Source organism: Coregonus clupeaformis, chromosome 35 (genome assembly GCF_020615455.1).
Source record: "Coregonus clupeaformis isolate EN_2021a chromosome 35, ASM2061545v1, whole genome shotgun sequence".
In the NCBI taxonomy this organism is placed as follows: Eukaryota; Metazoa; Chordata; class Actinopteri; order Salmoniformes; family Salmonidae; genus Coregonus; species Coregonus clupeaformis.
The window spans coordinates 24,949,020-24,974,505 of NC_059226.1; the positions used below are offsets into that span (position 1 = coordinate 24,949,020).

Genomic DNA, 25,486 nt, shown 5'->3' on the forward strand with positions numbered 1-25,486 from the left:
TGACTATGGGCTATGTCCTGTAGTTCTGTGACTATGGGCTATGTACTGTAGTTATGTTACTATGAGCTATGTAGTTCTGTGACTATGGGCTATGTACTGTAGTTATGTTACTATGAGCTATGTAGTTATGTGACTATGGGCTATGTAGTTCTGTGACTATGGGCTATGTAGTTCTGTGACTATGGGCTATGTAGTTCTGTGAATATGGGCTACGTAGCTCTAACTAAGGAATACTTTGAGCGTTCCGTCTCCTAGCTCTGCCTCTGTGGTTGTGTTCCGGCTGCAGGTCATTAGTGTTCAGGGAAGCTGTTACATTTAATTACAGTTTATTATTGTAATGCGGAGGAGAGCAGTCCCAACACAGCCCCTAACTGCCTAATGTATTAGTTTTTCTGGGTAATAGCGTCTTGACTCTTTTGCCTGTGGAGGGGCTTGGGAAGGCTGCTGGGTGAATGGGCCTGGGCTAGAACCACACACCAGTCAGGTTCATATGCAGTACACTGTACAGTATAGGCTTAGTGTAGCTTCCTGGATAGACTCATGGTAGTCTCTTCACACAGCCGCTGTGTTTGGGGCCAGCAATACTTTACTTATGGAAACAGAGTGGAGTCATTGATCTGTTCAGTTATTACACGAACAAACAGAGAAAAACAAAACACACAAACTGGATCAAATGAGTTTTCAGCAGTAGAAATGGGAAGGGCTGAATATAATAAGGCAATAATATTCTGCTGAGCTGGCCATGTGTGAGGAGCGGGGGCTAGAGCGGGGGTGAGAGGAGAAGAGGGTTGGGCTCTCACTGTGTATACTCTATCATTTACACAACAGGGGATCTGTTTGAATCATCAACTCTGTTGTGTGGTAGAGGGCACACGTTGTCCTTCACTGATACATTCTATATTCCCCTGTAGCTCAGTTGGTAGAGCATGGCGCTTGCAACGGCAGGGTTGTGGGTTCGTTTCCCACGGGGGGCCAGTATGAAAATGTATGCACTCACTAACTGTAAGTCGCTCTGGATAAGAGCGTCTGCTAAATGACTAAAATGTGAAAATGTACTATAGCTAATAGGTTGAGCTGATGTATTATTGAAGTAGGTACGTACTACATACAGTAGGTTGTGAACATCGATATTAGGTTACAATATGGATGTGAAAATAATACAATATTGTCGGAATTAAGCATTCCTTGATATTTTCACTACCTGTAATAACAATATAATAATTAGGTGGGTGCTTCCATTTGTCCCATTTCACACATGTAAAAGTGTGTATTATATACATGTGAATTGGAAATTAGTTTTTTGCATATCCCACGGAGAGTTGGGTCACGGCCAGGGATCAGCCATTATTGACAGCGACCCTGGAGCAATTAGGGCATATCGGCAGATTTTTCACTTATTTCAGCTCAGGGATTCAAACCAGCAACCTTTCGGTTACAGGCCCAATGCTCTTAACCGCTAGGCTACCTGCTGCCCATGTACCTCTCCCTCTCTGTGATTGTGCATGCGTATATGTGTGTGTGCGTGCAGCATGCGTGTGCACGCAATGTTTATAGGTATGTTCTGTACGTACAGTATGTGTGTCTGTTATCCAGTCTTGTCACGAAGGAAAACGACAGTCCTTAATGATGATATTTGTGCAGGAGCCTTGAAGACATGAGATATCGGAAAAGGCCATCTTCCAAATTAATATTCCATTCATACATGAGCCGGGAATGGACAATGATTTCTCCCTTAAGGAGATGCTTTCTATACTAATCGTTAACATAAATATTCACTGTATTTTTTCTCCCTAAGACATCTCAGCAGTGGTTTTACCTCCTGGGTGCATGACGGCCAGAGGTTAAAATGAAGCAGGAAGGAACAAATTGGACAATAGTTTCACCCCCTAAGGATGGGGGAGAGATTACATTATAAAGGGTATATAATAGATTTATTATAAATAATATGCATGGGAAGTCAACAAGCTGGTGGATATATCCCCCCAACAATAAAAACAGCAATGCAAACCTTGATGACAGCCAGGGCCCTTCTCTGCATTACAATAATATAAACTATAGATATACTGTATCTTGTAGATATTGATGTGATCCAACTTGGATACCATTCTGCATCATTTCTGATTGGTAAACAATTCAGGATAGGATTAACGGTTTTTACAATGTACACAATCTACTCTATGTTATCAGACCTCAGGAAAAGACCCAGATGCAGACAGTTCGAAGTAACAAAAGTGTATTACAACAACAGGGGCAGGCAAGCAATAGGTCAAGGGCAGGCAGAGGTCAGTAATCCACAGCAGAGTCCAAAAGGTACAGAACAGCAGGCATGCTCAGGGTCAGGACAGGCAGAATGGTCAAAACCGGGAAAACTAGAAAACAGGGACTAGAGAGAAAACAGGAGTATGGAAAAACCGCTGGTCGGCTTGATGAGACAAGACGAACTGGCAACAGACAAACAGAAAACACAGGTATGTATGCACAGGGGATAATGGGGAAAATGGGCAACACCTGGAGGGGGGTGGAAATAAGCACAAGACAGGTGAAACAGATCAGGGTGTGACATTAGTCAAGTGTGTTGAAATGTCTCGATTTTTAAGACTGGTATTTCTAATACTTAGACAACATACCAAAGCCCCCCAGCACATCTGATATATAGCTACTTACAGTGCCTTGCAAAAGTATTAAACCCCCTTGGCGTTTTTCCTAGTTTGTTGCATTGCAGCATGTAATTTAAATGGATTTTTATTTGGATTTCATGTAATTGGCATACACAAAACAGTCCAAACTGGTGAAGTGGAATGAAAATGTTTTATTGTTTCAAAAAATTCAAAAATAATAAATAACGGAAAAGTGGTGCGTGCATATGTATTCACCACCTTTGCTATGAAGCCCTTAAATAAGATCTGGTGCAACCAATTACCTTCAGAAGTCACATAATTAGTTAAATAAAGTCCACCTGTGTGCAATCTAAGTGTCACATGATCGGTCATATGATCTCAATACATATACACACACACCTGTTCTGAAAGGCCCCAGAATCTGCAACACCACTAAGCAAGGGGCACCACCAAGCAAGCGGCACCATGAAGACCAAGGAGCTCTCCAAACAGGTCAGGGACAAAGTTGTGAAGAAGTATTGATCAGGGTTGGGTTATAAAAAATAAAAAAATAAAAAACTTTGAACATCCCACAGAGCACCATTAAATCCATTATTAAAGAATATGGCACCACAACAAACTTGACGAGAGGGCTGCCCACCAAAACTCACGGACCAGGAAAGGAGGGCATTAATCAGAGAGGCAACAAAGACACCAAAGATAACCCTGAAGGAGCTGCAAAGCTCCACAGCGGAGATTGGAGTATCTGTCCATAGGACCACTTTAAGCTGTACACTCCAGAGCTGGACCAGAAAAAAAGCCATTGCTTAAAGAACAAAATAAACAAACATTTGGTGTTCGCCAAAAGGCATGTGGGAGACTCCCCAAACATATGGAAGAAGGTACTCTTGTCAGATTATACTAAAATTGAGCTTTTTGGCCATTAAGGAAAACACTATGTCTGGCACAAACCCAATACCTCTCCTCACCCCGAGAACACCATCCCCACAGTGAAGCATGGTGGTGGCAGCATCATGCTGTGGGGATGTTTTTCCATCGGCAGGGACTGGGAAACTGGTCAGAATTGAAGGAATGATGGATGGCGCTAAATACAGGGAAATTCTTGAGAGACACCTGTTTCAGTCTTCCAGAGATTCAGCAGGACAATGACCCTAAGCATACTGCTAAAGCAACACTTGAGTGGTTTAAGGGGAAGCATTTCAATGTCTTGGAATGCCCAAGTCAAAGCCCAGACCTCAATCCAATTGAGAATCTGTGGTATGACTTAAAGATTGCTGTACACCAGCGGAACCCATCCAACTTGAAGGAGCTGGAGCAGTTTTGCCTTGAAGAATGGGCAAAAATCCCAGTGGCTAGATGTGCCACGTTTATAGAGACATACCCCAAGAGATTGTTTCACAATAAAACATATTTTGCATCTTCAAAGTGATAGGCATGTTGTGTAAATCAAATGATACAAACCCCCCAAAAATCCATTTTAATTCCAGGTTGTAAGGCAACAAAATAGGAAAAATGCCAAGGGGGGGTGAATACTTTCGCAAGCCACTGTAACTCCATCATTACAACACCAGGCACACAGAGAGGTGCAGTCCACACTATTTGGGTCTGTCTAGTCATTTTTAATAGAGTCCTGCCTCACTATGATCAACACAGATATCAGGCTGGCTGCAAATATCGATCACCAACAAACAAAGTAGAAAAATGTGTCTGACAAGTGATAAGCACTCCTCTCCCAGAGAGTTTACCTCAGCTCTGTCCCTCCCAGTCCACCCCTCACTAAGCAGTGAGACAGAGAGAGACAGAGACCAGCAGCCTAGGGCAATGTGGCTTAAAGGGACCTTTCCTGAATATCTGTTCATTCAATTGTCAGTAAGTGACTTAGCCTCTATGTCTCCAGCTTAAATCCAGGTGAGGGTTATTGCTCCAGGTCCCATTGCATCCTAAGCTGTAACTAATCATTATTAGCTGGTGACTGTAGCATCAGGCCTCTGTCATGGTCCATGAGGCAGACCGTGCCGTAATGGGTAGACTAGCTACACCTCTCTCTCATAGCAGATAATGTGTTGGCAGGCATTTTATAACCTTAATCCAATTGGCCAATTCCACCTTATTTCTCATGCACAGTTGCATACCGCTCATGAGGCTTGTCCACACTCTCTCTCTCTCTCTCTCACACACACACACACACACACACACGAGAGAAGAAGAGAGAGGGTTGTAATTATACTGAAAGCACCAGATGGATCAGTGTGTGAAGCGATCAGAGCAAAAGTCAAGACCCATCACGTTCTCTTCCCCTCCCTCCCTCCCATCCCTACATCTTTTTCTACTTACTCTTCTCTGCATGGTGTTTCCTACACTAGCGTGCCTCTTGCCCAGGTATACAGTTTGTGGCAGATTCACACGCCATTGTTTGGCCATACTTGTGGTCATATTGATTTAACAATCAAGGCCTAATTACAGCCAATCTGTCAGGAGAGGAGTGTGAGCTAGGCGGCAGGCAGACAGTCAGGGGAATGAGGGGAATGGAATGAGAGTGACGGAGCGATAGGGGGCTAATTATTCCTCTCTTTTTCATTAGGATGGAGAATATAATAACCCAGTAGGCAGAGCACCAGGCAGTTTATACTCCCTCTTTCCCTCCCTCTGTCTATCTTCCTCACTCTTTCCACCCCTCCCTCTCCCTCCCCAATTTCCTCTCTGCCTCTCCTTCTGCTCTCCGTTGCTCCCTGTCTCTCAGTAGTAGTCCACTGGGCATTGATTCAAACGCACTAGACATCCTCCCACTGTGTACGCGAACTCTGCCTCATCCTGCCTGCCTGCCCACCACCACTGATCATTCCTATTCATACCACAACATGCCTCTCCTTGTGTTGGTTCCAGTGAGTGAGTGAGTGAGAGAGTGAGTGAGAGAGTTAGAGAGGAGAGAGAATGGAGTGAGAAAGAGGGGGGAGAGAGAGAGAGAGAGGGGGAGAGAGAAGAGAGGAGAGAGAGAGGGGAGAGAGAGGAGAGAGAATGGAGTGAGAGAGAAGGGAGCGAGACAGGAGAGAGAGAGGGGGGAGAGAGGGGAGAGACGAGAGAGTGAGGGGAGAGAGAGAGGAGAGAGAATGAGTGAGAGAGAGGAGAGAGTTAGAGAGGAGAGAGAGGGGAGTTAGAGGGGAGAGAGAGAGAGGAGAGAGAATGGAGAGAGAATGGAGTGAGAGAAGGGAGAGAGACCGGGAGAGGAGAGAGAGGGGAGAGAGAGAAGGGAGCGAGACAGGAGAGAGAGAGGGAGGAGAGAGGAGAGATAGTTAGAGAAGAGAGAGAGGGGAGTGAGAGAGGGGAGAGAGGAGAGAGAGTGAGGGGAGAGAGAGAGGAGAGAGAATGAGTGAGAGAGAGGAGAGAGTTAGAGAGGAGAGAGAGGGGAGTTAGAGGGGAGAGAGAGGAGAGAGAGAGGAGAGAGAGAGGAGAGAGAGAGGAGAGAGAATGGAGTGAGAGAAGGGAGAGAGACCGGAGAGAGAGGGGGGAGAGGAGAGAGAGAGGGGAGAGAGACAGGAGAGAGAGAGGGGAGAGACAGGAGAGAGTTCGAGAGGAGAGGGGAGTGAGAGAGGAGAGAGAGTGAGGGGAGAGAGGAGAGAGAGAGAGGGGAGAGAGGCAGGAGAGAGAATGGAGAGAGAGAGATGGGAGAGAGACAGGAGAGAGAGTGAGGGGAGAGACAGGAGAGAGAGTGAGGGGAGAGACAGGAGAGAGAATGGAGTGAGAGACAGGGGAGAGAGACAGGAGAGAGAGAGGAGAGAGAATGGAGTGAGAGAGGGGAAAGAGACAGGAGAGAGAGGGGAGAGAGACAGGAGAGAGAGAGGGGGGAGAGCGACAGGAGAGAGTGTGAGGGGAGAGCGACAGGAGAGATAATGGAGTGAGAGAGAGGGGAGAGAGAGAGGGGAGAGAGAGGAGAGAGAATGGAGTGAGAGATGGGAAAGAGACAGGAGAGAGAGAGGGGGGAGAGAGAGAGTTAGAGAGGAGAGGGGAGTGAGAGAGTTAGAGAGGAGAGGGGAGTGAGAGAGAAGGGAGAGAGAGGAGAAAGAGGAGAGAGAATGGAGTGAGAGAGAGGGGAGAGAGTGAGGGGAGAGGAGAGGAGAGACAGAGAGGGGAGAGAGGGGAGAGAGAGGAGAGAGATTGAGGGGAGAGAGAGAGTTAGAGAGGAGAGGGGAGTGAGAGAGAGAGGGGAGAGGAGAGAGAGGAGAGAGAATGGAGTGAGAGAGAATAGAGAGGGGAGTGAGAGGAGAGAGAATGGAGTGAGAGAGGGGAGAGAGACAGGAGAGAGACAGGAGAGACAGAGAGGGGAGAGAGAGGGGAGAGATTGAGGGGAGAGAGAGAGGGGAGATAATGGAGTGAGAGAGAAGGGAGAGAGACAGGAGAGAGGAGAGAGAGGAGAGAGAATGGAGTGAGAGAGGGGAGAGATAATGGAGTGAGAGAGAGGGGAGAGAGAGAGGAGAGAGACAGGGGAGAGAGAGAGAGAGAGAGAGCGAGAGGGGAGAGAGAGGAGAGAGTTAGAGAGGAGAGAGAGGGGCGTGAGAGAGAGGGGAGAGACATGTGAGAGATAGAGAGGGGGGAGAGACAGGAGAGAGAGGAGAGAGTGTGAGTGTCTAAAAAAAGAGGGGTGACGCACAAATTAATGCCAAGAACTGCCAAAATCCACACCACTAAGCAGCAGTTCTACATTAACTTGTACAGTATTCAGGTGCAACATTGTGTTGATATCCCAGTGCCCAGACTGAGAGTTATTACCTCTGGGTTAGTGGAGCAAATATGCCCTCAGTTGAGCAGGTTTAGTGTTTGTTCCTGGAGGTTTGCTGGGCCTCATAACTCTGTGGCCAAGGACTATGGAAATGTCAATAGGGAACTGTGGTGAGGTTTTAGAGGGGCCAGGTTAAACTCCGGGCCAAACAGTAGTGGTGCATGGGTAAAATCACCGGAGAAGCCAAGCCAGGAAAAAAATAACAGTACCACCTATGTGTTGTGATAATTGTGTTGTTTGCTCTATAACCTGTTTGTTCATATGCCTTTTTTCTGACTGCTAAACAACTATTGATTTAGAGTTTATTTAAAGTCGCAAAGAAAACAGGCGCTGCCTCCACTATTCCAGAACCATTTCAACTTCAACATCATCTAATCACCTATCCTTAGTCTAATAGAGTAACAACTAAAAGATACCAAAAATGATTTAGTCCAATCAACGTAAGCTAAATATGATGTGGCTGTCAATGGTACTGATTTCTGTGTGTGTGTAAAAAATATGTTGACTCACCCTACTTGTAGAGAAACGACAATGCCATCCTCCTCTTTCATGTTGCCTAAACGGTCTATGACTCAGTACACGCTTTTAGTTTTTGTTGTCCTAGTCTACCTGGCTAAAATGCTTGCTCGCTAGCCTAACTTCCTTTCAGGGGCAACGTTAGCTAGTTAACATTAGCCTACTACATCTAGCTACATATTGAACTTCCATCCTCTCAGGCAAGGGGCACAATGTATGAATTTATGGTTGGATCAGAATTGCCTATAGAAAAGTTTGTGGTCATATGCACATCTTTAAAAACATAGGTGCTGGGCTAATAAATAATACTAGTATTGAACAAGAAGGCCCGCACACTGTTAAAGCTCCCAATTCACCGCTTTATTGACAACGTTTCGATCGGAAACTGATCTTGGTCAGGTCAAACAAACAAATCGCTGTTATAATCAATCAGAATCTCAGTTATAATCATTGGCTAGTACAGAGACTTAAGTAAAACCACAAGTCAGTCCAAATCCCGATCTCCATCCATGACTAATTTAGTAATTTAGGAAAGGAACTATTTTAGCTAGCTAACTAGCCACCGGAGGACAACGACACATTTCTGTCAATGACGTTTGACTTCTGATGTGATGTGATTGGTGTGAAGCCAAATCCAAACTGGCTTTTCTTTGGTGCGCCAGGACCATTCACAGCGGAGCTCACGCAGTTTAGCTCAATGCTGATTGGCCATTATTTTATACATTTTTTATCAAGGGAGGCCAAATGCTTGCTGGCAATAATGTCATACTCTTTTTGATCAGACAGCATCAGATAGATGGGCTACACATACCGAGACAGAGGAGCGCTGTTTCGTTCACTTGGATACTTTCTCTGGTGAGATAAATTCAGCCTCTTGCGAATTGAAGGAAATTGGTAATTTTTTTGGTGAAGCCTGGCTTCCTTTGGCATCCATGAATACACGCCACTGGGGCCAACATTTCCTTGGTACAGATTTTGTTCATATTTACAGTCCCTAGTTCTAAGGTATGATGAATGTGTCTAGTACAGTATTTGTTTTGGTCCAACATCCAGCTTTAGTCCCCACACCACAGTGCAGATAAATATTTCCCCCTTCATCATTACAAGTCTGCTGCCGCTGCGGCATTCTCTGATATGGTATGCATGGCCAGTGTCCGCTACATGGCCAGTGTCCGCTACATGGCCAGTGTCCACTACATGGGCATACAGTGGGGAAAAAAGTATTTAGTCAGCCACCAATTGTGCAAGTTCTCCCACTTAAAAAGATGAGAGAGGCCTGTAATTTTCATCATAGGTACACGTCAACTATGACAGACAAATTGAGATTTTTTTTCAAGAATAATACATTGTAGGATTTTTTATTAATTTATTTGCAAATTATGGTGGAAAATAAGTATTTGGTCACCTACAAACAAGCAAGATTTCTGGCTCCCACAGACCTGTAACTTCTTCTTTAAGAGGCTCCTCTGTCCTCCACTCGTTACCTGTATTAATGGCACCTGTTTGAACTTGTTATCAGTATAAAAAGACACCTGTCCACAACCTCAAACAGTCACACTCCAAACTCCACTATGGCCAAGACCAAAGAGCTGTCAAAGGACACCAGAAACAAAATTGTAGACCTGCACCAGGCTGGGAAGACTGAATCTGCAATAGGTAAGCAGCTTGGTTTGAAGAAATCAACTGTGGGAGCAATTATTAGGAAATGGAAGACATACAAGACCACTGATAATCTCCCTCGATCTGGAGCGCCACGCAAGTTCTCACCCCGTGGGGTCAAAATGATCACAAGAACGGTGAGCAAAAATCCCAGAACCACACGGGGGAACCTATTGAATGACCTGCAGAGAGCTGGGACCAAAGTAGCAAAGCCTACCATCAGTAACACACTACGCCGCCAGGGACTCAAATCCTGCAGTGCCAGACGTGTCCCCCTGCTTAAGCCAGTACATGTCCAGGCCTGTCTGAAGTTTGCTAGAGTGCATTTGGATGATCCAGAAGAGGATTGGAGGAATGTCATATGGTCAGATGAAACCAAAATATAACTTTTTGGTAAAAACTCAACTCGTCCTGTTTGGAGGACAAAGAATGCTGAGTTGCATCCAAAGAACACCATACCTACTGTGAAGCATGGGGGTGGAAACATCATGCTTTGGGGCTGTTTTTCTGCAAAGGGACCAGGGACGACTGATCCGTGTAAAGGAAAGAATGAATGGGGCCATGTATCGTGAGATTTTGAGTGAAAACCTCCTTCCATCAGCAAGGGCATTGAAGATGAAACGTGGCTGGGTCTTTCAGCATGACAATGATCCCAAACACACCGCCCGGGCAACGAAGGGTGGCTTCGTAAGAAGCATTTCAAGGTCCTGGAGTGGCCTAGCCAGTCTCCAGATCTCAACCCCATAGAAAATCTTTGGAGGGAGTTGAAAGTCCATGTTGCCCAGCAACAGCCCCAAAACATCACTGCTCTAGAGGAGATCTGCATGGAGGAATGGGCCAAAATACCAGCAACAGTGTGTGAAAACCTTGTGAAGACTTACAGAAAACGTTTGACCTGTGTCATTGCCAACAAAGGGTATATAACAAAGTATTGAGAAACTTTTGTTATTGACCAAATACTTATTTTCCACCATAATTTGCAAATAAATTCATTAAAAATCCTACAATGTGATTTTCTGGAATTTATTTTCTCATTTTGTCTGTCATAGTTGACGTGTACCTATGATGAAAATTATAGGCCTCTCTCATCTTTTTAAGTGGGAGAACTTGCACAATTGGTGGCTGACTAAATACTTTTTTCCCCCACTGTATCTGTGTTTTATCATGTTGAGGAAGTCCCAAAGAGTTGAAATCAGAGAGAATAGGCTAGTGTGTTTCCGCTCCTGGCTACATCTTGTTATCTCTATGCCTACATCAAACATATGCTTTGACTGTATAGCTACTAGCTACCTCTTTACCTTCCCAAGCATGGGCCTACAGAGAGGAGAAGAGAAGAGCCTGGAGGAGCTGCTTGATATGCGCTATCAGGCTACAGCTCAGGGGCTGACTCCCCTGACTAGCGACTTTCAAGCCCCGGCTCCATCAGGGAGGCTCCCCTCATCAACGACCCTACTGAGTGGCTGTGACTGAGTGCCCGCTGCAGAAACACATTGATAAAAAGGTTCCTCTCGCCATCCACCCACCCACCTCCACAGCGCCATGCAGCACTCGCCGTTCATCCACAAAATGAAAGCTCTCCAACAGTTAGCTTTCAGCATGAGGGTAAGCACTGTCACATTCATAATGGAAGGTGAAGAGGACAGAAATCTCTAGGAAGAAAGGTATAAGAACTATGAGAGGGAGGGATGGAGGGAGAGAGAGATGGAGAGAGAAAAAGATGGAGAGAAGGAGAGGCAGCAGCATTCACGGGGGGTTTCAGTTTAGATTTCCTCCTGGTGTCTGGATGTAACGTTTTGATTTATTTTCATTCCGTGTCAAACAGCACTAGAGAACTCATCCCCAGCTGACTGCTGGTCATTGTACTGGATGTGAATTGTGTGATATAAACAGCTTCTCTCTGACATGGAACCTGTGTACTCTGAATGTGTGCCCATGTGGAAAACTGTACTGTCTGGAATGAAATGTGTGTCCACTATCCATTCCAATGATGACATCTTTCCACTCTAAAATGGAATGCATGTCTTGTGATTGGGAATGTGAGAGCACTCTGATATGGAAATGTGTGTCTTGTGATAAAAGAGGAGGGTTCTGTAGGATAGCACTGCAGTGCAGTCAGGTACACACAGCAGCAGCCCAATCTGCTCAGTCTCCTAGTGAGTATAAAAGCTTTGTATCACAGAGAGAAGCTGTGGGCTTTAGGTGCAACTGCCATATTTATATTCCAATCTTCTTCCCAGAAACCCACATCGCCAAGCTCATAAAAGATTCATTGAGCAGAGGAAAGCAAGGTCGTCCAGAAAACTGGTCAGGAGGTACTTACTGCTTACCGCAGCATTAAAAAAAAGGCTGTGTGATCCCATGGCTGCAGTTACTACGGTTACCCCTCACGTTGCCCTGCTCACGGTTGTCAGCCTGTCCTAAGATGCTGACCGCACACCTCCACGCCCTGACTGTCTCTGTCCATCAACTGTCACCCCAACACAGGTACAAGTAGCCTAGCGGTTAGAGCGTCGGGCCAGTAACTGGTTCGAATACCCGAGCAAGGCACTTAACCCTAACTTCCTCCGGGGGCGCCGTACTACTATGGCTGACCATGTAAAACAACACATTTCATAGCACCTAATCTGGTATGTGACAATACAACATCTTGTTTTTACACCACACGCTTGTTTCTATTCATCTATTTGTGTTAAATCCTCTCTGCGGCTCCAGTGAAACACTAATCTATTTGTGTGATAGCAGTAGCTAGCAGAGGACACAGGGTGTATAGTGTGTAGCCGAGGCCCAGCCCAGCTCTGGGAGGGTGTTGTCAGAGGGATGTCACATTGGGTTAGAGTCATCCTCCATAGACCTCTGAGAGCAGTGCAGCCTGCAGCGCAGAGGGAAAGACTATCTGATATTCATCCCACCAGCACCAGCCAGCCTGCCTGACCTGCCTGGTCAGCTAAGCTAAGGAGGGGAGACATGAGCATATGAATAAAGATACTACACAACCTTAACTTTCCCCCTATAACCCTATACTAAATCAATATAATTGGGATGAAAAAGTTGTTAGCCTACACTTACTAGAATCATTCTGTGACTGCACATGTTGAAAAAACAAACCAGTGACTGGTAATAAATGATGGAATGATGTAAATCAGTCATTCTGATGAGAGTCCTCTTTAGGTGTTGTTGTTGTTGTTGTTGTTGTTGTTGTTGTTGTGTAGACACCAACTATACAGTGGCCATAATTGCTTTTAGAGTTTACCATTTGTTATTTGAATATGGTCCAAGAAACAAGGTTGTCTGGAAAATAAAAAAAAAGGACCACCAAAGCTCTCTGTACATATACTTTCCAGTGTAATATACAGTACATGTTGTAAGAGACGGTACGTGTTGTAAGAGAGGGTACGTGTTGTAAGAGAGGGTACGTGCTGTAAGAGACGGTACGTGCTGTAAGAGACGGTACGTGTTGTAAGAGACAGTACGTGCTGTAAGAGACGGTACGTGTTGTAAGAGACGGTACGTGCTGTAAGAGACGGTACGTGCTGTAAGAGACGGTACGTGCTGTAAGAGACGGTACGTGCTGTAAGAGACGGTACGTGCTGTAAGAGACGGTACGTGTTGTAAGAGACGGCAGTGCGTGTTGTAAGAGAGGTACGTGCTGTAAGAGAGGTACGTGTTGTAAGAGAGGGTACGTGCTGTAAGAGACGGTACGTGCTGTAAGAGACGGTACGTGCTGTAAGAGACGGTACGTGTTGTAAGAGACGGTACGTGTTGTAAGAGACGGTACGTGTTGTAAGAGACGGTACGTGTTGTAAGAGACGGTACGTGCTGTAAGAGACAGTACGTGCTGTAAGAGACGGTACGTGTTGTAAGAGACGGTACGTGTTGTAAGAGACGGTACGTGTTGTAAGAGACAGTACGTGCTGTAAGAGACAGATTGCTTGCTCTTACTTAGATCCATGGTTGTCTTATCATATCAGAGACTGAAACTGGCTTGGGCCTTTTGTTTCTATCTTCAAACACAGTGAAAAGAGCCAGGGTTAAACAGAGTTTAAACTAAACATGAGTGTTTTTGCAAGATAAGGATTGATTGATTGTAGTACTCTGAACTTAATGAAAGTCAAATTTATTCGCCCTCAGAGACAAAGGAAGTGGGCGGAGCAATAAAAGAGCAGGAAACTGAAGAGGGCACTATATAAGATGGAGGGAGAGAGTAAGAGGGGGTTCCAATCTGCAGATTGACCTGGCTTTGTTGAATTAAAAATAAAGTCATTCTTGATGCAACAAAAACTCTGTAAGACCTTTGATTTTTAATAAAGTATAGTGGTTATTTTCCACAACAATGGTCACTCCAACACACAGTAATGCCATTGGTCAGTGGTCCGCTCGGGAGCCAGCAGTGGGCCTCTGAGCTGCTCTGTCATGGCGGTAACAGAACAACCAAAAGGTCAGTGAGAGCTCAGAAACACCCAGGGGGTCAGTAGTGGTCAGTCTGGAGCAAACAGTCTGGTCTGGTCTGGTCTGTAGAATGCCCAGACAGCCAGTCAACTCAGGACATACTGTTGATTAGTATACTTTGCCAGATGGGAAGCATTTGCACTTTTGAGACTACATCATTGGTTAAATTGTGGCCAGGCAAGTTCAATCAAGCATAACTGAAAGAAATATCCTATTTAAACCCAGAGCTGCTGTAGACCAGATATATACAGATCTAGAATAGTGAGCGTGACAGTCAGTTTGGGACACCATCTCTCCAGGTAGTACATTTACATTTTAGTCATTTAGCAGACAGTCTTATCCAGAGCGACTTACAGTAGTGAGTGCATACATTTTTATACATGTATTTTTTCCTACTGGTCCCCCATGGGAATTGAACCCACAACCCTGACATTTCAAGCACCATGCTCTACCAACTGAGCCACACAGGACTACCAGTTACAGATGCAGAAACATTGTAAGACACTCCCGTCTCGGAGGGCCATACAGGGACAGTGTGTTAGTGTGAGGGACGAGGAGGCCCATGACCTCACACACACACTACCCAGCATTCCATCTGTTCTGATGGTCCATTACAGCCCAGGCCGTTGCCGCTCAGTGCCCATCTGAGACGCTCAGTGCAGTGGTAAAAATCCCTCACCTGTTTAACTCCTGCCTCACAGCAAAATCACTCCCCTTCCTGTACCTCAGCCCCACACTAATATCACTCCCCTTCCTGTACCTCAGCCCAGCGTCACACTAATATCACTCCCTTCCTGTACCTTAACCCAGCATCACACTAATATCACTCCCCTTCCTGTACCTCAGCCCAGCGTCACAATAATATCACTCCCCTTCCTGTACCTCAGGCCAGCGTCACACTAATATCACTCCCCTGTCAGCCGTATCCATTCTGTATACTGACCTACTTTGTAGTAGAGGTGCACCCACAGATTCACACACGCAAGCACGCACACGCACAAGTACACACACAAGCACGCACACACGCGCTCACACAAACACTCCTCTCACGGTGGATGAGAAGACATGAAAGAGCCTGAGACATTAGGAGGAGGAATGGAGGAGCAGCCAGCACAATACCACCTCCTACTCCCTCCCCTACTTGAACAGACTCTCCTTGTGACATAACCTCCTTACGCTACAGAAACTCTGGCACACACAATACAGTCTCATTAGCTGGCACTGGTTCAAGCTCTACAGTAATCAGCTATGACACACGCTATTCAATCTCCTCAAGCAGCCATGAATCAAACACAATGCTAGCTCATTATCCGCGACAGATTGTGAAGTGGTATTCTTCGATATATGATTCTAAATGGAGAGCACGTGAATGTGGTGGCGGGCGTGAGACTAATCAATCTATCGCTGCCTGTTTGTTCACCCACACGCTGCTCAACATGATTGTTTCTGTCTGTCACCCACCACAACATTATAATTAGGTGTATGTATCACTACACCGGACAAGAGACACCATCTCACCAATCAGTGTGTGTGTGTGCATGTCTGGCCTGTGCCTGTATGTGTGTTAGCTGTATACTGTATATCTCTCTAATTGTCTGTGTGTATGTGCCTTCTAGCCCACTTCATTCCCCTCCATCCACTTCCATTGGCACAGCCCTACAGAGGAGGATGGAGGATGGAGGGAGGATCCAGTGTGGGTCCAGAGTGTCAGTGTCCGGGGGTGTCGTCTCCTCCAGGTTGAGGAGCCATGATGCAGGCCGAGCCTTGTGCGTGTCCTCTCCTCTTCCTGGGAGATTTACACCCCTCTCTCCTGCAGTTTTTCATTTGTCTAACTCCCTGTGTGGCTGGCTGGGAGGTTTAGGCTGCTGCTAGTCAGAGCACGTACTGTCCATCCGCCCTGCGCGGCCTGTCTACCAGCGTCCTTGGGTCCCCAGAGCGATGCAAGGAGGACTCTCGCTCTCTTACTTCAATGCCCCTTCCCTCTCTCTCTCTCTATTTGAATGCCGTCCAACTGCTCCCTCTGTCACTTCCACCGCAATTTATAGGAATTTTAACAGCCCAGGTTCACTGACTGTAAACCATTTCATTGTGGAGGAAAGTTAAAAAGGAGTGGTTTTATAAGGTTTATGTGTCCGTGTTGTTTTGGTAAGATGGTTGTGTAATCGCCTCCTGGCCGGGAGACAAGGACAGGAATTTAGCCTGTGAGTGGTTCAATCACACCAGCCTCCACAGAGCCCAGGGAGGGGTTTAAATGGTCATCATGCTGCTTCCTCTCATTGGACGAGCACCAGGAAAGGAGATTGACTACCAGGTCAGCGGGGTGCTGGGAGCTGATCGGGATTGGACGACAGCCATGCCAGCTGTTTGTCCTGCTGCCCTCTGATTGGGCCAAGTTCTGTCCTGGGTGTCCTCTCTATGTCTGGGTTGGACCAATTAAACGCCAAAAGACTGTCCTGTACAACAATGATTGGCTCTGTGTGAGTTTTGGCTCTGTTCAAAATGCCAGGATAATAGAAAACCCTGAATGTGACTCTGCAGGCAAAGGCTGCATGCAGAAAATTCCACTAAATCAACAATGCTTTTCTACTCCTTTACAGCGTCATTTGCATTTCAATGAAGTTGAAATTGGCTTCTTAAATATAATCACCTCAACAGCATAAACACCAACTAATTTGTGATGTAAAGTGAGACATACTGTACATTTCTGTGAACTGCTATTTTCACTCTAATGTGTAGCTAGCTGTTTACAATCGAATGACTCCAACTGTTGGCACGATTTCTGTTGCAATCATCATTTCCATCTCAAACAAGGAGGAGCATTTTAAATAGGTCTAAACAGCCAGTCTATTATAGCCAATTGTTTATCGGCCTCCCTGGTGCGAGGGGATAGAACAAATTACAGAGGGAAATAAAGCTTTTGAATTATTTACAGAAGTTTTGTCTTCCTCTTTGAGAATGACAGCCAATTAGGCGTTCTCGCCCACTGCACTCGACGTTTGAACAGGGAAAAACACCAAAGCAAGTGGTAACTTCCATCACTCACAGCCATGCTAACAGCTAGCCAGGCAGCCACAGTGCACACACAGTCTTCAAGGCCAGACTGTTTCAAACAGTAAATACACCCCCCTGTCTGCCCCAGTCTTTCCTATGGGAACACTACACTGCACTCATGCTCTCCTATCAGTAAGTAAGCAGTGGTGTTCACAGGTTGTTTCAAGTACATGTAAAGACGTCCTGCCCTCAGCAGACAGCCGCTGATTAAACCAAAATTATTGTAGAAATACTGAAGTCTCTCAAGACCCCCAAAGATCTACTTCCCAAGCCCTCTGTTTTGTTCAAAGTCATTTAATAATTAGATTTGATTTTGGTGTTGAGGAAACTCTGATCTGGATTTTGGATCTGCAAAGACTTGCTACGTGCTTACTGTGTCCTTTGGGTGGTGGACTATTCTTGATACACACAGGAAACTGTTGAGTGTGAAAAACCCAGCAGTGTTGCAGTTCTTGACACAAACCGGTGCGCTTGGCACCTACTACCATACCCCGTTCATAGGCACTTAAATATTCAACTTCTGAATGGCACACATACACAATCCATGTCTCAATTGTCTCGAGGCTTAACAAAAATCATTATTTAACCTGTCTCCTCCTCTTCATCTACACTGATTGAAGTGGATTTAACAAGTGACATCAATAAGGGATCAATGTTTCGTATACTCAGTGTATTTATTAAATGAAGGAAGTATTTTCTATTAAATCTTCAAACCAACCAAGTCCCACCTACTAAGTACTAACCAATATTGGTCCGTTCTGTACCTGTCTGACACTGCCCTGGATTACTGACCTCTGCTTGCCCTGAGCCTGCCTGCCGTTCTGTACCTGTCTGACACTGCCCTGGATTACTGACCTCTGCTTGCCCTGAGCCTGCCTGCCGTTCTGTACCTGTCTGACACTGCCCTGGATTACTGACCTCTGCTTGCCCAGAGCCTGCCTGCCGTTCTGTACCTGTCTGACACTGCCCTGGATTACTGACCTCTGCTTGCCCTGAGCCTGCCTGCCGTTCTGTACCTGTCTGACACTGCCCTGGATTACTGACCTCTGCTTGCCCTGAGCCTGCCTGCCGTTCTGTACCTGTCTGACACTGCCCTGGATTACTGACCTCTGCTTGCCCTGTCGTCTGCCTGCCCTGTTTTGTTAATAAACATTGGTGATTCGAACTGTCTGCATCTGGGTCTTATCCAGAGTTCTGATAGAAACATGCATGTAGAAATGTAGACTGTGGTTTAAAAGATAAGATCCTAATAAATGCTTCTCTGTGACATCACAGGGTATGATTAAACGTTTTTTTTTTTTTTTGGATTTTCAAAACCTGCATTGAGTTTCTAGAGGGAGGGTATGTTTTGCCACCACGAATCTCAGTGTTTGAAAATCACTTTTTATGATGTTTAAAACAATTTAGCTCTGCTCAGATACATGGTAACATTGGCAGCTCTTAAAGAGGCATTCTGAAGAACCAGCCTTCATCTTTTGGATGTTAAAACGTCTCCAGAAATGTAATTCTACTACTCATCAAAGTACCTGTTTTAAAAACACATTAGATATTTAGCAAATCAAAGAATCATATTACATATAATTTTGAGAAAATATTCCCATTATTTAAATTTGAACATTGAAACATGGGATGTCACAATCCTGACCCACGTCCGCCATTATCCATCTCTGGCCACACACTTGAGGTGGTGTCCAGCGCCAAAGCGCCCGGTGTGACATTCCAAGCCAACCTAAAAATGGGGCAGGCACATCTCCACCAAAGGGAAACAAAGGCTCTTCATGAGGAACCATCTTTGCCACTTCAACCCCCCCTCAAACTGAACCTTCCCCCTACTCAGAGTGAGAGATACTACAACAGCCTTACTTTATAAGACTGCTTAATGCTGCTTAAGATTTAGGCACCACAGGTTGAAATGAAATGTTTCCATCTACTTGTACATTTTGAGATTTCAAATGGACTTCATACATAATTTAAAAGCCCATTTCATAGAGAACGTTATAAACTTTTCTATATGTAGTAACTTACTTTGAAGAGATCATGATTGGGTCTAAATAGGTGTTTGGCGATTGGTAGGCTAAATTCCTTGTATTTCTCTTTAACTGCCATTTCCCGAAAGTCAGACTCTTCCCACACGCTAAGTAATTCTTCTCAGCTTTAGACGCATCTGCATTCACCAAATGTTGTGTGGTTATACTTAGATAAATTCCCCAGACTTGTGTAGAGGGAATTGTTTATATGTTGTCAAATATAGATTTTAGATAACATTTTCTTTGGAAATATGCACCCTAAATCCTGTTTACCTACATGCTTTAGTAATTTACAGATAGAAAGATGAAAAAAGTATATATATCCACAATCTGCTCTATACAAGTCCGGTCCTGGAAATATGCGCATATCTAATTAGATATAGCCTCATTTGCATATTTTAATACAATATTTCAGAAAAGTTGTAATAAAAAAAGTATTATGTTGGTGTCTTTATTCAAATAGAAAAGTTCATTGTGATATGAATAAGGCAAAATATTGTATACTACATCTCATATATTTTATTTACTTACTTAGGCCTATGTATGGTGCAATTCAGCTTTTAGCTGCAAATATGTACAATTTAAAATAAACCATAAATATATATGTATTGTGCTGTCATTTTCAATTCTATTTAATTGCTGTGCAATTTTCTCTAAACAGCATAATTAGGGTCCATTTTATCTGCTGAAATATACATGTATTCTCTGCTCAGCCCACAAGTAGAGTTCAAAGATTACCATACATAAATATGAACTGCTACACAGACGCACATTTGTAAAGTGCATGCATTGTGTCAGTCATCTTGTGATGCGTGATTTGATGCAACACCCCATAACAATGTCGTACATACGGAGGCAGTGCCAAGGTCGAGCAGGTGCCCGTCTGGATCACTGGCTGTCAGGACTCCTGGGTTATTGTGGGTACTTAACAAACACATGCAGAGAGCCAGCAAGTGCATGTGTCTCACTAAAGCATGGTGAATATTTCATGTAGGGCCCGTGCCAAGACTGTGTGTGGAGAAGATGTGTACATATGAGTGTGATATCCCAACTCCTCCAGTGTAGAGAGAGAGTTCCTATCAGTTGGGAGATGCACCAGAAGAGTTCATCAATTCTTTATGTCTGCAGAGCTAGGCTACATTAAGGAAATGGGTAGCGCCATACTTTTTTCCTCTGTAAGGTTGATAAATATTTAATGTAAACACTTACAACAAATTGTCCCCCAAGGCCAATTATGAGCCATTGGAGGCGGGGAAACAGTTCCACTGATAGAGAGATGATTGTATCTCCTGAGGGTAAGTCTGAGACACACACATCCTCAGGTCGTTATGCCTTATGGTTGGGTGCTCACCTGCCTGCTGTCTCCTGCCCTGTGACTCCAATGAGCATCAGCGCTACACAGTACACCCCTGTAAAGGACCATATTGAGTGGGTCAAACAGATGGCTAAAGAAGTCTCTCCGCAGGTGGTTTCATATGATAAGCAAACCAGGGTTTCTCTAAATACTTGGGGGCATACCATTGCAAAATGTTTTTGCAATGGAAAATAGGACAGGTCCAGGTAGTAGCTCACCATTTCAGTCTGTTTCTAAACGTTTTGTCACTACTGAACAGGACCCAGTTCTCCATCAGTAGGTCACAGACAGACAGACAGACAGACAGACAGAGACAGAGAGAGAGAGAGAGAGAGAGAGAGAGAGAGAGAGAGAGAGAGAGAGAGAGAGAGAGAGAGAGAGAGAGAGAGTGCACAAGGACAGAGATGAAGTCTTGTATTACACTGAGATACCACTGGCTGTGCTCTGCACGTCCATCCGTGTCACTGACAGCACCACCTGCTCCCCTCAGAAGGGTCTCATTGTCACCACCACCGTTTGAAAGGAGCATGGCCTCAGGACAGGTAGCATCGGTTCCATTTCTGGGAAAAGGTCAGCTCAAGTCTCAACGCAGCAAGTAGACATGGCAGTTAACATGGCACACTTCTGTAGTAGACACCATTTTCTCAGTGCTACTGTGCATTAGAAATTAACTACAGAGACTTTTTCATTCATGGTTTGCATACAGTCAGAATACTGTATAAATCTGCAGCTATTGGTCAATATGTTAATACAGTCATCCCATTCTCATAACATTCTTGGAGGTGGGCTTGGAAACTGTTACACACTAAAACTGTCTAAGAAAGTCAAAATGGAATCCTTGGGAAGTTCCAATTTAAGTTGACATTTAAAAGGGTTAAGGTTAGGGTTAGGGTTAGGGTTAGGTACGGGTTAAGGTTAGAGTTTAGGGTAGGGACGTCCCAATGATTCCAGAATAGCACTAACCCTGTTTTTAGGCAAAGGCGCGCTGAAGCGCTGTACATGATGCTGAAAGAGGCCGCATAGACTTCAACGTCAAATCGAACTTACTGTATTTTATGAGCTATCAGTTAGTGCAGACATCTTTTTGAAATGGCAACCTTTTTAAACATTTGACTGTTGAATTAAGCCTATAAACATGTTCTGGAACTTATTTTGTCTGAAAGCTGAAGCCGCAAGAACAAATTCTTCACATCTCTTGGACTTTCAAATGCTCTCTGGGTAAGATAATTTACCTTCCTTCACTTCAATTTACAACTGTCACTTCAGAGCTCATCGTTTCAGGGAAAGGTCTGTGCTTACTGCTTCTCTGGTCCAACATAGCCGCAAATACATAACTCCAGGACATAGGCATACAGATATGTCCATACACCATGGACCATTGGCTAACGTTAGAAGGGGCATTAGAAAAGCACTAATTACAATCGTTTTACTGACACTGAACCTGACACATGTGTCCACACATTCGCAAATCACACTTGGATTGTGCACAAGCTCTGTCAACGTTGACATTCATAGTAAAGCTACAGTTCACATCGCTCGAGCGTGATGTACAGTGACGGCATAACATAGACTTCTGTTACCAAAGAGAAGCCCCAGAGCCTTTCTGTCGCTTCCTCTCTCTCAACTTTTTCTCTGTTCTGCCCCTCTTAATCCATGCTGCTGTATTCCAGCCCAGGCGGCCGCAGATGTGAGATTCTACTAGCCTACACATTTTCCCAACGATGGAGAAAAAAAAAGAGGAATAATCCAAAATCATATTTGGAGTCATTGCGTCGCACGTTCGCACTCACACATTTTTTTTTTCAAGCTCATTCCACTAAACGTGTTTTTCTTCACACTTGCTCAAGTATTGAGTTTAAGCACATTGGCATTGGCCTAATATACGCCAGCATTTATGCAACGTAACAAATAAAGAGCATTTTAAAGATGAGATGTACGCGTGTTCTTACCTTGCTGGGCATGGCAGCTAACATCACTAGTAGGAACATGGCACTGAAGAGATGCATTCTTGCCGAAATGACAGCGTTCCAGCCGACACCAGCTATTCTGTTGCTCTTCCCCTCTTGCCTGTGTCCTTATTGGGGCAGTTTCTTCAGCTCGAGAGGGATTCTGTCAATGCTCTGTCGAGTGTACACGACAAACCTCATCACCAGCCGGTCTGTGCGCTGCGTTAATTCCACACACGGACGCAGAGTAGCCCTCTGGCTCCGTAGGCTGCAATGATCAGCGCTGTGCGGTTTGGACTCGCGCCTGCTCCTCCTCCCTTATGACCAACACCGATCAGTGGACCACAGACTTTTGTCAGTGAACGCTGAATCAAATACAAAATCTTTCACGCACGATATGTGTGTTAGAAAAAGGCTATGCCTTTAACCTGCAAATGAGCACGGGACTCAATGGTATAGTAGCTAATGACAGGGGAAGAAAGTCGCAGAGGTTGGAAGGTGACTTCTGTGCTTGCAAGGTTCGGACGCTAGGAGCAGCACATCGATGCTTTGGCAACTGATTCAAAGAAGTAGCACTCTGCTGCAGCCCAGCTCGCCCGTGTGTGCGTGCATGTGTGTGTGTGTGTGAGACAGAGAAAGTGCGAGAGCTAGAAAGTGTGAGAGCGAGAGAGGGAGGGGGGGTGCATTGACTAGACTGTGTTGTTTCCTGCTCTGTATGGATTTCCAGTAGAATGACAGATACACGGAACCCAAGAGAGGGGTGACATTTAACGGAACGCATTGCCATAATCGGATTCCTTGTTATCTGCGCACCAACGCTGATTGGGGCTGATATTGCGTTGTATAAGAGCCGGATGGGGATAGTCAAAACAACATAATTCCATCAATTTAGCTCCCATCCGCTTCTAATTTGTAAATTAAGGTGCCAATATAATTCGAAGGGATTTCCCAGAATTGGGGTTTAGAGAAATTATAAGGATGCAAATTATTTTATTATGTTGCTAATTGTGTGTGTGTGCATCAGGACTCTGGTGGGCGTCGGATTCTCCTCGTTTTTGACAGCCAGAGCTAGTGGCCTCTGGCCATCCTGAACACTGTATGAATAATATAACACCCTGGCCTGCACTGCCCACTCTGCTCTTCCTCCTCAATAATAGCACTCAACTTCACTTTCACATTTCACCACTTTCCAAAGTTACATCCAACAACAAGCCACTTCACGTCCTTGCCTATAATTACCTATGAATGGCTCAAGTGTTACTTAACTACATATGATAGGGCTGGAACCTTGGCAGTCTGCACTTGGCACATGCTGTATCCTCTTCACTAACCATAATTGTTAACGCTACATCAATCTCAATACATGACACGGCGTGTGAAACATTAAATCTATCATTATGAGTGCCATGTACAGGGTACAGTAGGTTACAGTATAGGGTACAAGCAGTGTAAGACACATCCCCCCACAGTAAAGTGGTGAGTTGGAGTTCTGGCTTCCTGCTGTTGCCCTCGGATGCACAGTGCACACCCCTCCATTTACCCAGCAGGAACACACAGAGGCCTGGAAAGAGCTTGTGGTTGAGAGAGAGAGAGAGAGAGAGAGAGAGCTATTTCATCCTGGAATATCCAAGGCCTGAGGTCATCTGCCTTTGGCCTAAAGAGCAGGAATCTGGACTTCACCAAATAAATCGGAAATACAGACATTGTCATCCTACAAGAAACATGGTATAGAGGAGACGGACCCACTGGTTGCCCTCTAGGTTACAGAGAGCTGGTAGTCCCATCCACCAAACTACCAGGTGTGAAACAGGGAAGGGACTCAGGGGGTATGCTAATTTGGTATAGAGCAGACCTAACTCACTCTATTAAATTAATCAAAACAGGAACATTTTACATTTGGTTAGAAATTCAAAAGGAAATTATCTCAACTGAGAAAAATGTCCTCCTGTGTGCTACCTATATCCCCCACTAGAATCCCCATACTTTAATGAAGACAGTTTCTCCATCCTGGAGGGGGGGAAATCAATCATTTCCAGACCCAGGGACATGTACTAGTCTGTGGCGACCTAAATGCCAGAACTGGACAAGAACCTGACACCCTCAGCACACAGGGGGACAAACACCTACCTGGAGGTGACAGCATTCCCTCCCCCATATGCCCCCTAGGCACAACTACGACAACATAACCAACACAAACGGGTCATGACTCCTGCAGCTCTGTCGCACACTGGGTATGTACATAGTCAATGGTAGGCTTCGAGGGGACTCCTATGGTAGGTACACCTATAGCTCATCTCTTGGCAGTAGTACTGTAGACTACTTTATCACTGACCTCAACCCAGAGTCTCTCAGAGCGTTCACAGTCAGCCCACTGACACCCCTATCAGACCACAGCAAAATCACAGTCTACTTGAACAGAGCAATACTCAATCATGAGGCATCAAAGCCAAAGGAACTGAATAATATTAAGAAATGCTATAGATGGAAGGAAAGTAGTGTTGAAACCTACCAAAAAACAATTAGGAAACAACAAATTCAATCCATTCTAGACAAGTTCCTGGACAAAACATTCCACTGTAATAGTGAAGGTGTAAACTTGGCAGTAGAAAACCTAAACAGTATATTTGACCTCTCAGCTTCCCTATCAAATCTAAAAATCTCTAACAGAAAACCAAAGAAAAGTAATAACAGTGATAAATGGTTTGATGAAGAATGCAAAAACCTAAGAAAGAAATTGAGAAACCTATCCAACCAAAAACATAGAGACCCAGAAAACCTGAGCCTACGCCTTCACTATGGTGAATCACTAAAACAATACAGAAATACACTACGGAAAAAGAAGGAACAGCATGTCAGAAATCAGCTCAATGCAATTGAAGAATCCATAGACTCTAACCACTAGAAATCAGCTCAATGTAATTGAAGAATCCATAGACTCTAACCACTTCTGGGAAAATTGGAAAACACTAAACAAACAACATGAAGAGCTATCTATCCAAAACGGAGATGTATGGGTAAACCACTTCTCCAATCTTTTTGGCCCTATAACAGAGAACAAACAGCAAAAAAATATACATGATCAAATGCAAATCTTA

General features: G+C 44.8%; 1 protein-coding gene across 1 annotated transcript in view; it reads right to left on the minus strand.

Moving 5' to 3' along the window:
* The window catches only part of LOC121550864 (noelin-2), a 76,620-nt gene extending 53,678 nt beyond the window's left edge, over positions 1–22,942 (minus strand). Inside the window, exon 1 of the mRNA XM_041863258.2 lies at positions 22,395–22,942. Within this exon, the coding sequence (XP_041719192.1) occupies positions 22,395–22,451 (57 nt within the window). The 5' untranslated portion in view covers positions 22,452–22,942. The remainder of the gene's footprint in view (positions 1–22,394) is intronic.
* Positions 22,943–25,486: the final 2,544 nt, after the last annotated feature.